We start from the raw sequence: 13,987 nt of genomic DNA, 5'->3' as shown, positions 1-13,987 counted from the left end.
GAAAGAAAGAAAGAAAGAAAGAAAGAAAGAAAGAAAGAAAGAAAGAAAGAAAGAAAGAAAGAAAGAAAGAAAGAAAGAAAGAAAGAAAGAAAGCAAAACACCCACCACTTGCAAAAATCCTAAATCTGCCAATCAGTCTGATCCTGTTCACAAGAAGAAAGAAATTTCCGTCATAACTTATGCATTAGGTGTATTTATATCCTGCCTTTCCTCCAGTGAGCTGAAGGCAGTCAACTCTCCAGGAATCTCCTCTCCCTCACTTCATCAGCCCTGTCAGGTAGGTCAGGCTGAGAGAGAAGGACTGGCCCAACGTTGGCCAATATGTTTTATGATTCAACAGGGACTAGAACCCAAAGAAAGACAACAGGTCAGCTTCTGTTATCAGTTAATTACTACAACACAGTTTCCTTGACTGAGAAGCAGATAACCTGGATGATAAACCCTTCTTGTTTGAGTTCAGATGATTAAGGAGACAAATGAATTATTCACAGGATCCGCCTTGGGCCCCCCCTCTCTTTGCCCCGTTCTTCTCACCATCTCAAGCCAGACAGCTTTTGCTTCATCAAGAAAAGTACCCCCTCTCTGCAGTATTTCAGGCTCTCCTGCTGTAACCGTTGGGCTTCAGAGCAGTATTTATGGAAGCATTCCAGCAGCTGCATTAAAAAAAATGTTGCAAAAGGAATGTAGTGCAACAGTTTCAGGATTTGTTACACAACCAGTTGGGCTAGAAATGTTTTCTATGTATGAAAGAGGAAGGACATACCTCATGAGAGTTTGGAAGTAACTAGTTACTTGTAATTCATTCCTTTTCCCTAGTAGCCAAATTATAACTGCTGGGTGGGACACAACACCTTACCCTTCCACATCAGCAGGGGTGGGGCCCTGCCACTTAGACTGCTTGGCATCTCTGGTAACTACATTACACTGTGATTATAACTTAATGATGGACAAAATGACTCCTTTGCTTCTTTTTCCAACCAAGTATGTGTATAAATTCTGCCAAATGAAGCAACACCCTGCACATTTGCTGTGGGCTGCAATCCGCAAATACTGTACTTATGTTAAGTAAAACCTGTCAATATTTCAGTTCTGCTAGATTCGTGACCACGGAAACTGTCTATGGACAAACGCTGGCTCTACGGCTTGGAAGCAGGGATGAGTGCTGCCCCTAGAGTTGGACATGACTGGACTAAATGTCAAGGGGAACCTTTACCTTTACCTATAACACATTTATAACCGCTTGCATAGGCCTATTCAAGAGATTTTCTTGGGCATTCAGATTGTCTATCTTGCATGAGGCAAAGAAGCTAAAGAATATTCAGAAGAAGGGAAATTAGTATAAATTGCAAATTATCCTGATCACACAGATTAACTCTTCGGAGATAAATGTGGGCTGTGATGAACACTGGCTTCTGATTTTTCCCTGGAGGTCTACAAAGTTCTGTTGGACTCTTAGGGAGAGGTTCAGGCATCAGTCTATCTGATCTGACACTCCAGCATCAGGCTATTGTCAGCATCTACTGCCTGTGGTGGCCACCTCAGTCTGTTTAATAGTAGGGCTTGTGTAAGCAATTGTTCTTGACTGTTCTGCTATTTTATAAATGGTCCCCCCTAAGTACTGAGAGCCCCACTGCCATATCAGAGACATGTGTGTTGTGAACCAGGACCTCACTAAATGTTGGTTTATTACATTTTAATCCAACTTTTTTGGTAAGCTCAAGGCAGCATGCCTGCTTGTCCTTGTGCCTATTTCATTCTGAGAACAACCCTGAGAGGAAGGTTAGGGAGAGAGGGAATGAGCTGGCTCAAGATTTTCCAGTGAGTTTCATGACTTATTGGGGACTAGAACTGAGATCTCAGAAGTCCCAAGTCCAGCATTCTAACCATAGTGCCACATGCTGGCTTTAGGCAAGCCACCAGAAGTACAGTATATCTACCTCAAATAGCCATGGCATGTTGATAGTACATGTAGCTCCTTGCTACAGAATAACAAGATTAACAGTTTGGTGAGGTACTTAGAATTCTGTGCTACAGCAATCCAGGACTGAGAATTCTCTAAGAAAGAAGCACCTCAGCAAATTATAGTTCCTTAGATTTCATAGGAGGGAGCCACATGAATTTAAGTGTCAATCATGTCATAGCCTTCTCCCCCATCACGTCATACAATATGGGGATAATATTAAAGTGCATGTTTTGGTTTGTGGCAAGAATTACAAGTAAAATGCAGCCCTTTCTCTATCTACTCAGATGTAAAACTTTTTGTTTCCCATAGAATTTACTCCAAAGTTCTAGTTGAGTGGAACCTCTTCATATATTCAAAAGCTGTTGTTACTATTGCTTAAACCCACAGATTTAAAAAATTACCAGTCATTGATATACAGTACATACAACAAAAACATGCTGATCACCCAATCTCCTGAAAAAAGACAAAAGCTGTTCCCACAGCTATAAATCCTCAACTATCCAACAAACAGCAACAGAGCATGGACAGAGTTCCTACTCCAGTCCTCTGAAGATGTCGGCCACAGAGACTGGCGAAACGTCAGGAAGAACAACCTTCAGAACACAGGCAAATAACCCGAAAAATCCACAACAACCATACATACCTTAGTTTGTGAAAACTGTAACTTTATTATTGATAATAATAGTAAATATAAAGGAAAGGGAGAGAATATGTATTTTAAATAGAACAATTAAAAAAACAGATCTTTTATGTCCTTTTCCCCTCACAACCAATTTTCTTCTTTTTCTGGGGGGGAGGCTTCATGTCATGTTTTCCAAACTACAGAATTAGCGCAGGATATAAATATAGAAATATGCAAACAAATAATGGCTTGAGAACTGCTGTGATTCTAGATTATTGCAGGTGTTTTTAATGGTCCAAGGTGTCTACAGTGGCAGAGCTTAGAAAAGTATATTTTCAGGATTATAATATTAGTGGCAAAGATTGCTGGGGGATTCTGGGAGTTGTAATTCAACAGATAACTTTCCCAAACTGTGATGTATGTAATCCAACGTCACAGCACTACCTTGGGGAATTACATTTGCTGTGACAAACACTGGAAAGGTGCTGCCTTGAAATCTCTCCTCTCTAGATAGTATATCTGTTTTCCGAACAACTGTCTAACTGCTGTTCTCCAGGGGAAATGTACCAGGGAAATTCCAGAAGATTAAGTATGATGCAAACAAAGAAGCTGTAAATCTTGCATTTTGTTCTCTGGGAATTTTCTGGTGTGGAGGGCAACTGAAGTGAGAGGGAAAATTGAATGAGAACATCTTCGGATGGTCTTTAGAAAGTGCTCAGAAATGTCAGCGAGTCCAAAACACTGCAATGGGCTTGTCACATTACACACCCACCCCAGTGTAGCAGTTCTACTAGTTCCCGATACATTTTGAGGTACAATTCAAAGTGCTGGTTTTAACCTGTAAAGCCCCAAACAGCTTGGGTCCAAACTATCTCAGGGACCTTGTCTCCCTTTATGAGCCTGCCCAGGTGTGAAGATGATCATGGGGAGGTCTTTCTCTCTGTCCCACCACCCTCATGGGACAGGGCCTTCCCTGTGGCTGCTCCCAGATTGGGATCTCCCTCCCACAGGAAGCCAGGCATCCTTGCTGTCCTTCTGCAAGCAGGCAAAGATCTTAGTGACAGTCTGTCTAGGAGAGGTTTTAAAATAAGCTCTGTTGCTTCTAAATCTGTTTTAATAATGCTTTAGCTAACATTCTTAACATCATTGTATTAATTTGTTTGAGATTTGAATAATTCATTGTTTTTAGCTTTAGTATTGTGTTTTGATGATGTAAACTGCCGAGAGTCATTTCTTAGGAGAAAGGTGCAGTAAAAATGTTTTAAATAAATAAATCTGTGAATACTGATGCATCTAGACTCATGATTGTCCTGGCCCTGGACTAAAGTATTCAGACCCAACCTTTCTGTATAACTGTCTCGTGGGAACCTGAAAGTCCATCTTCCAGTTCAGGTGAAATGCTCCAGTTTAGCCGTCTTGTTTGCAACTGAAAGAGGCAGAACACTAGCACAATCTTGAAAGTTCTTAATTTTGCTGGATTGCCAAGCCCGCTGTGTTTCAAGGCCTTTCTGGGTTTTTCTCTCTCTTATGTGAGGCCCAGTAACTCACTGATGGCCCTACGGTTTGATATGGTTTGAAAAAAAAATCTGAAAGAGCCAATGTGATTTCCTTATATATAAATTTTTGGTGGGTATGTTGCGGTTGACATGACCCCTGAGAAGAGGCGTTCAATCCGAAGTGAAAGGAGAAATAAATGCCTCCATTTAGGACAGTTCTTTGTTGGTGGGACAGCTGTTCGATAAGGTGGAAAAAAAAACGATTTCCTGCACTGACAGGGGGTCCGGCCTGATGACCCTGAGAGCCCCTTCCAGCACTACAATTCTATGATTCTAGGAAAGGTTTTCTTTTTTAAAAAAGGAACCTGGTCGGTGGACTAAACTGGCCTTGGGCAAAATGTGGCCCAACCGCAGCCCTTCCAGCGATGCCCCCCTCAACTTTTGCAGCGCTTCCCAGTCGGCGGGACGCGATGGCCGGGCAGCCCCTCCCCCTCTCCCCAGATCTAAGTCGCACCTTGGAAAGGAACCGCCTGGGCGAGCTCTCGCCCCCCCCCTTCTTTCCTCTCCCTCTCTCTCTCTTCTCTCTCCCCCCCCCCCCACAACTGCCCGGCTTCTCTCCCTCTTCTCCGCTTGCCCTCCTCCCCTCCCTTCCCCCGCTCCCGGCTGCCTTGTGACACGCACATTGTGGGAGTGTGCGTGCGTGTGTGTGTGTGGTGAGCCCGGGCTCTCCGCCGCCTCGCCGTTGCTGCTGCAGCAGTCATGGCTGCTGACGGGGTGGATGAGCGGTCCCCGTTGCTGTCAGCCCCCAGCTCGGGCAATGTCACCCCGACGGCCCCGCCGTATTTCCCCGACAGCAGCCCGAGAGGTAAGCCTCAGCTCGCCCCCCCCTTTTCCCCTCCCTCTCTCCCCAGGGACGAACGTGGGTAGGCGGGCGCCTTCTCCCTCTCTCTCCCCCTCCCGAAACTCTCCCCTCAGCCGCTTGGCCCCTGGGGCTCCTTGAGGCGGAGGGGAGCAGCCGTCAGCGCGAGGGGACAGAATAAGGGGGTGCGTAGGTGGTGATGCAGGGTGCGTTTTGTGTGTAGGGGATGGCACTTCCAGGGTCTCAGGCGAACCCAGAGCTTTTCCCGGCGTCTGACAGAGCAGTGAGGCCCGAGAGCTGGGCGAGAAATGAGTTTGCAATGCGTGCGTGTGTGTGTGTCTCTGTGTGTGTATTTCTGGGGCTCTTTCCTCCATCGGCCGTGTGCATTGTTGATGGCAAGGAGAGAGAGAGAGCAGGCAGGCAGGTTTTCGCACGCCTCTCCCCCTCCGGGGTGGGGTGGGGTGCGATGGGGGTTAGACAGCGGCGGGGAGGGGGGGGCAAAGCCGGGCGGGAGCCTTGGCGGCGCACGTGGGTTCGCGTGTCCTTGAGGGAAAAAAGGTTTGCCGGTTCCAACGCCTTTTCCGCCCGCATGGCTTTTTCGCGGCCCCCTCCCCCAATTCTGCTGATTCAAAGGGGGGGGGCTCTCCTGAGAAGCAAGAGGGCAATTAGCGAGCAGGCTTAAGGAGGGGACGTGGAGGGCCCACCGGGGACGTTACAGATACTGCCCTACCGTCCCCTAGAGATCCGAGTGGGAAAACCCACCCCCTTGTCTTTCCATCAGGAAAAGAGGGGGAGGGAGGCCTGCCTTGTGCTGCCGGAAAGTTAGGAGGAGATGCAGCCTCATCATCTGACAGGTTGGAATCAGGAGTGCTTGTGTATAAGGATGGAGGTCATGTTTGACTTCTGGGCCACAGATCAGAGAGTTGTGCCCTCTGACCTGGAAGTGCTTACTCCCATTCCTAGATGAAATATGGTACCTGACTAATTCTTATATACTGAGAGGGGACCTTCCCCCCTCACAGGCACACTCTTCATATGCCAGTGAAACTCCTTTTTTTCTTAATGTCCAAGCTCTGGCCCTAAAAATGACAAAAGAGTCTTGGTGAGTCATTCCTCTATTGATTCAAATGGACCTACTGGACCTCCAACTTAGTTTAGCATAGGCACACTTACCATAGTAGGTATCCTTCAGTCTCGAGAGACTATGGTAGCGTGCTCTGTATGGAGGTCTTTGAACAGCATCTAGTGTGATTTACCATATGCCCATATGAATCAGTGGAACTTGCAGAAGAGGTGACTCCCCAAATCCCCATTGATTAAGTGGTCCTACTTCAGTGCCATTTACCACACTAAGCAACAGGACCAAAGAAGGGAGATGTGTACCTCTCCAAATGTTGCTGGGGTTACAGTTCCCATCACTCTTCACCAGTGGTTTTGCTGGTTAGGGCTAATGGGAACTGCAACCCAACCATATCTGGAGGGCAACTCCGTACCCATCCTGTTATGTAATAGTGCTTGTACTAATACTTGGCAGTTCTAGCTTTTTGATTGTGTCTTTTAGATAGATCAACAGAGTGCCTAAGAGGCTCAGGAACAACAGGTCACTCCTTAAAGAAAGCAAGAAGGATCATATTGGTGGCAACTACTGTATATTTAAGAACAATGTTATGTGTGTATGTGTTTTGAAGCGGCAAGGCAGACTTGAGATTGATTAATTATAATGTTAAATAAGCATGTAAGGTCTTGACTAGTGATTCTACTGCTTTTATTAGGGACAGTGTTAAGTCACACTATGGAGAGGTAAATCTAGTTATTGTGGCAAGGGTGCAGAACTGAGTTTAAATCCACATAACTCAAGACACTTAAATCTCCAACAAAAAATTATAATTTTATATCATTGCATTAAATTTTCCCAGATACTGAATGTTTCCTGAACAGTGATATACAGTATATGAATCAAAGCATGTTGATTTACAATTGTAGCTCCTGTCCGTAACACAGCAGCTAGAAACTACCCACAGAATGTACAGCTGGATTTGCTTTTAAATAAATATGTGTAGGATTATACATTAATTCTACCTATGGCAGTAGCTTCTCCTCTTTGGTTGAGACAGTGGTTTTCAGCCTTCAATCACATAGATGTTTTAGACTTCACTTTCCAGAAGCTGCAGCCTGCATTGAGAACCACTGTGTTATGGAATCCCTGCAGAATCTATTTTTTTCTCCATATCCTGTCTGCCAATATTTAAAAAGCAAATGTGCATAAAGACTGAAGTGCAGGCTCTGTGTCACTCATGAGCACTGGCTCTCTATGTCATGGTCCAATGGGATAGGTAACATATTGGAGGTGAGAGGACATGAAATATTGTGGAATTCCTAAAAGGTGCTCATGGAATCCAAATCTAAGACAATATACTTTTTTCTGTTGTTTTTAATTTCCACTTCTCTATATTTCTCCGGCTTTATGTCAGTCTCTTCCACATCCCAAAACAAAGTAGGTAATAGTCAAAAACTCCTTGAAGATATTTGTCTGTCTGTCTGTAGACAACTAACAGCTCAAAACTTTACAGAAGCGAAGACTGGTTACTGATCAGAAGAATATTAATGTCATAAGGTGAAAATAAAATGTTCTTGCATATGTGTATATTAAATAACTATCCATAATGTGAAAATTGAGCATGATATGGAGCTTGCAGAGCTGAAGATCAAAGTAGAAGTATAAAAGATAAACTAGAAGGACTTGGTGGATACTTTCCTAGACAGTTAGGAAATATTCCGGACATCTTCTTAGCGCATGTTATCATAGAATCATAGAAAAGTGAAGTTGGAAGGGGCTTACAAGGCCATCAAGTCCAACCCCCTGCTCAATGCAGGAATACAATCAAAGCATATCTGCCAGGTGATTATTTAAGTTTTTCTTGAATGCCTCCAGTGTTGGAGCACTCACCAACTCCCGAAGTACAGTGGGGTCTTGACTTAAGAACGGCTTGAGTTAAGAACATTTTGACTTGAGAACCACTCTCATAGGAAAATATTGACTTGACTTACATACTTAGATTTGAGTTAAGAACTGAAAAAAACCCACGTGGGAGGCAGGGAAAGTGCAAAATGTGAACTTTCAGTTAACTGTTGGCCAGTGAAAAGGATGCCTGTCTGCTTCCTCACTCCTCCCAGCGTTTAGAGAGTGGATTGGGAGACAGTCTTCAGACTGCCTGGTACTGTACTGCCTGGACTGTCTTTTCCCTGCCTTCCCTGAACCTTTCTTGACCTAAGAAAAAAAGAAACAAAATATCCCCCTCTAGTGGTCGAAAGCGGAATAGCAGCTTCCCATTAGTTTCTATGGACGGAAAAGAGCAGATACGGATCAAATGGTTTTCAATGCATTCCTATGGGAAATGCAGATTTGGCCTGAGAACTTTTTGACTTGAGAACCGCCTTCCAATACGGATTAAGTTCTCAAGTCAAGACCCCACTGTAACTGGTTCCACTGTCGTACTGCTCTTACACTTAGGAAGTTTTTCCTGATATTCAACCAAAATCTGGATTCCTTTAACTTGAGCTCCTTGTTGCGTGTCTTGTACTCTGGGATGATCGAGAACAGATCTTGCCCCTCCTCTGTATGACAGCCTTTCAAATATTATCATGTGCCAGTCTCCAGCTTCATAAGAGAGATATAGCATATGGCTTTTGAAAAAATGCTTGGCTTTAAATAGAGATTTCCCCACAAAAGTATATGCAATTCTGCTATTTATTGAAGCTTAGTTTAAAGGCATTATGACCTAAATCCAATTACTAATCCCAACTAAAGTAGACCCACTGATTCAATGGATTTACATAGATGTTGATTTACCTTTCAGCAGTTGATTCAATGGCCTTATTTTGGTAGGGATTAGCAATTGTATTTAGGTGTAAGATTAGTATACTGTAGTTAGATTCAGGTTTTTAAAGGAGGAACAGTATCTAAGTTTTTTTTAAAAAAATAATCAACTACATAAATCTCACCAAAAATATTTTTAAGTTAGAGATCCTGTTGGTTGTTAATATTAATAATAATTATGTACCATCAAGTCAATTCAGAGTTTTGGTGACACCTTCTAGGGTCTTCCAGGTATATTATTACTTATTATTACTTTATGGTATAGAGAACTTAGAAGTGGTTTTCCATTTCATTCTTTTGGGGGCACCCTAGAACTGAGGAATTTGCCCAAATTACACAGGTTGGCTCATTTCCTGGGACGCACAGCAGAGAAACAAAGCCCTAGCCTCTGGTTCTACAGCTTGATCTCCGATCCCCTCCCAAACTCTGCGGAGTCTAAAAGTTAATGAAGTACAAACTCTGCCAGTCTTCAATAAAGAGAGATAATGTGTGCCATTATTTAGAGCTGGACATTTGGTTAAGAGAATGTTTCCACTATGATCCAGCCATAGGATGAGCACTTTTAAAGCAGGTTTGTTCTCACTTGGAGCAAAAGAAGTGTGTGCTCACACCTCAGTCACTGAAATCAGAAGAGCCTCTACATTAAAGTACAGTATTTAACTTTAGCAAGATCATACTCTTAGTGTTTTGACAAGTTAAATTCAAATAAAATAGGTCAGATTTCTTAACGTATCACAAGTTAACAAGAAATTCTGGTAGTTCATTTTGATATGAAATTGCATACATAAAAACAGCATTTAAATATGTAATATAAAATATGTGTCCTTTTGAGAAACTGATTTATTAAATGTATGCATGACATTTCTGAATAAAACCTGAGAAGGGATAAATACAGTTGTAAGAGTACAGTATATGCAAAATACAGGGAGGACCCCCAGAGAGAATTAGTGAAATGTGATACTGTGTTACTATGAGGCAGTGATGACAGCCTTCCTGGAATACAAAAATCCATCAGTAAAAGCTTATACATAGACTAATGATCCAGTGAGACTGTGAGTTCTGGGAGCTGTGATGCTTGTGTAGCCCAGGAAAAAGGACTTATTCTCATCAAGGGGAAGATGAGTTTGTTTGTTAATGCACATTGAAGTACCATAAATCACTAGAATACAACAGACGAGGGCAGAGAGTGGACCTCTAGATATTGCTGAATTACAACTGCCATCATCCCTAGCATCAAAGATAGTGAGGGAAAGCGTTGGGAGTTGCAGTCCAATAATATCATTGTGCTCTTATTTTTAAATGTGTTTTTAAATGTCGATTTTATTCACCATTTTTAAGACAATACCTGTTTGATTCTTTGTTTAATATTTGTATACTTAGCTTTTTTTAGTTTTTAAATATTGTCTTTTTAATGATGTAAGCAGCCTTGAGTCCTTTTAAGGAAAAAGGCAGGATAAAAATATTTTAAATAAAAAAAATTGTTGCCCATCCTTACAAGACAGGTTGCCCATCTTTGTGTGCACCACTTATGATTTATTTGGAGAAAGTGTATTATGTATCATTATCTTCATATGAAACATGGTTGATCTCAGCTTTTAATTCAAGAAACTGGATCTAGAGGCGTTACACTTGGAGAAGTCCAACTGAAAAGCAATTGTGGGCTGTTCTATACAGATAGCCTGCCATTAGAGGGGGGGGGGAAATCCCTTAAGTACTGATTACAAATAATTGTCACAACAGGAATTTTTCTCACCTTGTGTAATCTGAAATCGGGATACTTTGTTTTGTTTGGTCTTCAGGCAATAAGCAGTTTGCTTCTTCATGATTTTGCCTGATTTCTCAGGCAAAAAGGTCTGCCTCAGTTACAGCCCAGTAAATACCAATGTGATTTCAGCTGTAATGCTAGATTGCAGTGCATCTATTCTAAGCACGACAGAGCCTGGATGAAAATCTAGGTTTTAAGTAAAAATGTTTGCTGTGTAGTACAATAACTTATTCATATGTCAACAGTGCAAAACAAAAACTTAAGCAATATTAACAAAAACCCTTTTGGTTTATCATGTTGCATTAGAAGAATGTTAATGTGTGCTTAATCTCTAAAATACTGGGAAGGTGTAAACGTCAAGGATATGCCATTAACAGAAACATAATTTAGGCCATATGGATATGGCATGGTATTAATTATATTCCAAGTTGAAATTTGCTCCTGCTTCATCAGTACCTTAGAAAAGTATGGCTGCCTATGCCAGGGCACTGTACCCTCTTCCTCCAAGCTTCCGCTACATAAAGTTTATTAGATAGCAGAGTTTATGAAGACTATAGGATAAAATGGGCCAAAACCTACAAGTAATATTGACGGCCTGAAGTATACTAGTCATTCTTCCTGACATAGCAAATTGTTTCCTGGAAGACACTGTAGAAAAGCCACAAGATCTAACCCAAATATTTTATGTATATGTGTGTGTTTCTGTGTGTAAATCACTTAGCTTTACTTACTAAAATAAAGTGGACGAGTAGTCCAGATAGGCGGGGTATAAATCAAATAAATAAATAAATAAATAAATAAATAAATAAATAAATAAATAAATAAATAAATAAATAAATACATACATACATACATACATACATACATACATACATACATACATACATACATACATACATACATACATACATACATACATACATACTATCTCAAATCAGTACAGATCAGTCTCAAAATGACTTCCAACAGGTACTAAAAAATTTTTAAATGTCTTAAGCCAGTTTCTGAGTGTAAGTGATTACCATCTTCAACATTTCTGGTTATAATGATGGATTATGATTCATCTGCCCCAGAGTGACCTATAATTTTCTGCTCTCAGAACAGCTTTGAAGTCTTGTACTTATTCTGCTTCTCCTCTCACCCTGCTCCCACTGTTTGACACTTGCACGAAGCCACAGAACTAAGATTAAAGGGAGGGGGCTCTCTCACCTCATTTGTGTTTTTGCCCCCTTCTTCATCCAAGGAGTTCAGATGGCTTATAGTGGGTTATGCTATTTTATCCTGATGATACTGCTATAATTAAGTAAAATTGAAAGGCAGTAGCTTGGATCCAGAAGTGCCCTGTTTGAACAGAACTGTGTTTCAATTTGAGAGCATGTTGCCAAAATACTTCCATTTACTCTGTTATTCTTGTTCCTCCTTCTCTGTGTGTCATGCCTCTCTGCTGCTCTCCAGGTTCCCACAACCTTCATGAACGGATTTATGATGGGCTCAGTGGACTGCAGCAGGAAGGGGGAAATACAAGAATATTTTGAGTTGAACTCTGCTTAGACAAGTTAGGGTCTAAGCCAATGGATATAGTGGATGAATGGATGAATGCTGCTGTTGCTTCTGGTTAGTAGATGTAGTTGTGGTAGCAAAATTTATACCTGCCCTTTGCTCCAGTGAGCTCAAGGTGATGTAAATGGCTCCTCTCCTCCTCTTTATAACCTAACAATAGATGTGAAGTAGATCAGGCTGAAAAAGTAGGTTTTATGGCTGAGTGAAGATCTGAATTTCTAGTATTTCTAGTCCCTCTGAAATACACTAAAGTTGATATCCAAAATCATGCCCATGTCATACAGCCCATGGCTAGTGCTCTAGTCATTAGACCAGGAGTGAGGAAGTGTTGGCCCCACAGTTATTGGCCTACAACTCCCATCATCCCTGAGCATTGGCCCTCCTCCCTATAGCTGATGGGAGATAAATCCGAAAATACCCAGATGGTCAATGGTTCCTCACTTCTGTTCTACACAATGATTATTGGAGCTAGCTCTTATGTACCCTGTCTAGAAACTAGCTTTAGGGGCTGCTATGTATTTCGTTTCTTCATACAATTCCTGCCTGTAGAATTATTGTTTGATGATTTATGCACTATTTTAAAGTCAAGCCCAACTGATCAGTCTATATTTCTTGCTAGATGGCATCAGTAATGAGCTCTTCCCTTTCTAGGTAGCACTCTTCAGCCTTCTTATCTAATTTGTTAATATAAAGCTATTACCACACTATTTATCTATTTATTTGTTTGTTTGTTTGTTAATGAATCTTCAAACCACAGTATACCAAGGGGTGGTTCTATAGGAGTTGAGTAATCTGCCTTCCTCTTGTTTTTAAAAAGTGTGCAAATGCTTTCCTCACCCTTGCAGTGCTCTTGTCAAGGCTGTGGTTTCTCTATAGTCATTTCAGATCATTTTGAATAGTGAATTACTTCAAGTGACCTTGATTGCAGAAATCTGGTCTTTATGTGTCTTGATAATGATTGCTAATTATTTTAATGGAAGTTGGAAGAGAGGTACCTACCGTATGTCAATCTGCCATCTCTCTTCAGGCACGGCAGTTGTAATGAATTTTGGCTTCTTTGCATGTGTATTTTGTTCAAGCGAATATCCTTTTGATAGTAATGTATCACTGCCAGCAGACCATCCCTATCTACATCATGAGGAAATCAATGACAGGATTTATGGTGGTAATTAATAATGTGCAAGTGTAGCAAGTGGTAGCATATAGATTCTGTACCAACAAGTTATATTTTGTATCAAACTTTGTCAGACTGGTGCATGGAACTACAGCTCTTATCTTCTGTGGGTTGTTCATATCCAAAAGGCTGCTTCACATATGTAAAGTAATATGTGGGGAGACTAGGGGTGATGGCAGGCCCTCAAAACATGTCAAAACATTGCCCAATGCCCCTAGAGGTCAAGAGGAGATTTGTAGAGCAAAAGGAACATCCTTCCCCCAACATTATAATCAATTGTGTGGGTGTATATGTACAGTGGTACCTCGACTTGAGAATGTCCCTACATAAGAACGATTCAAGTTAAGAACGGTGCTGTTCGCAAAAAGTTGCTTCAACTTGAAGAGCCAAAAAAAGGAGGGGAAAAAATCTTTCCTGCCCTTTTTTGACCTAAGTTCACCTTAGGTCAAAAAGAAGAAAAAAATTAAAAAATGCCCCCTAGTGGTAGATATGGATTAACCGGCTTTGCAGTACTGTTGTTTCTATGGGAACTAATGCTTCGACTTAAGAACAGCGCTTCGATTTAAGAAAAACAGCAGATATGGATTAAATGGTTTTCAATGCATTCCTATGGGAAACGGTGCTTCGACTTAAGAACGTTTCGACTTAAGAACACAGTCCCAATACAGATT

The 13,987-nt window shown here is 41.6% G+C and overlaps 1 protein-coding gene across 3 annotated transcripts in view; it reads left to right on the top strand.

Moving 5' to 3' along the window:
- The first annotated feature begins 4,702 nt into the window (after window positions 1-4,702).
- PIP4P2 (phosphatidylinositol-4,5-bisphosphate 4-phosphatase 2) overlaps window positions 4,703-13,987 on the top strand; it is a 65,673-nt gene continuing 56,388 nt past the window's right edge. The window contains exon 1 of one of the 3 annotated variants that reach the window (XM_072999100.2): window positions 4,703-4,946. In XM_072999100.2, coding sequence (XP_072855201.1) covers window positions 4,841-4,946 — 106 coding nt within the window. In that variant the 5' untranslated portion in view covers window positions 4,703-4,840. The remainder of the gene's footprint in view (window positions 4,947-13,987) is intronic. The other 2 variants (XM_072999101.2, XM_072999102.2) reach the window with 2 other exon arrangements.

Source organism: Pogona vitticeps, chromosome 4 (genome assembly GCF_051106095.1).
Source record: "Pogona vitticeps strain Pit_001003342236 chromosome 4, PviZW2.1, whole genome shotgun sequence".
NCBI classification, from domain to species: Eukaryota; Metazoa; Chordata; class Lepidosauria; order Squamata; family Agamidae; genus Pogona; species Pogona vitticeps.
The sequence above is the reverse complement of the archived record's forward strand: the minus strand, read 5'-3'. Positions and strand labels throughout refer to the sequence as shown.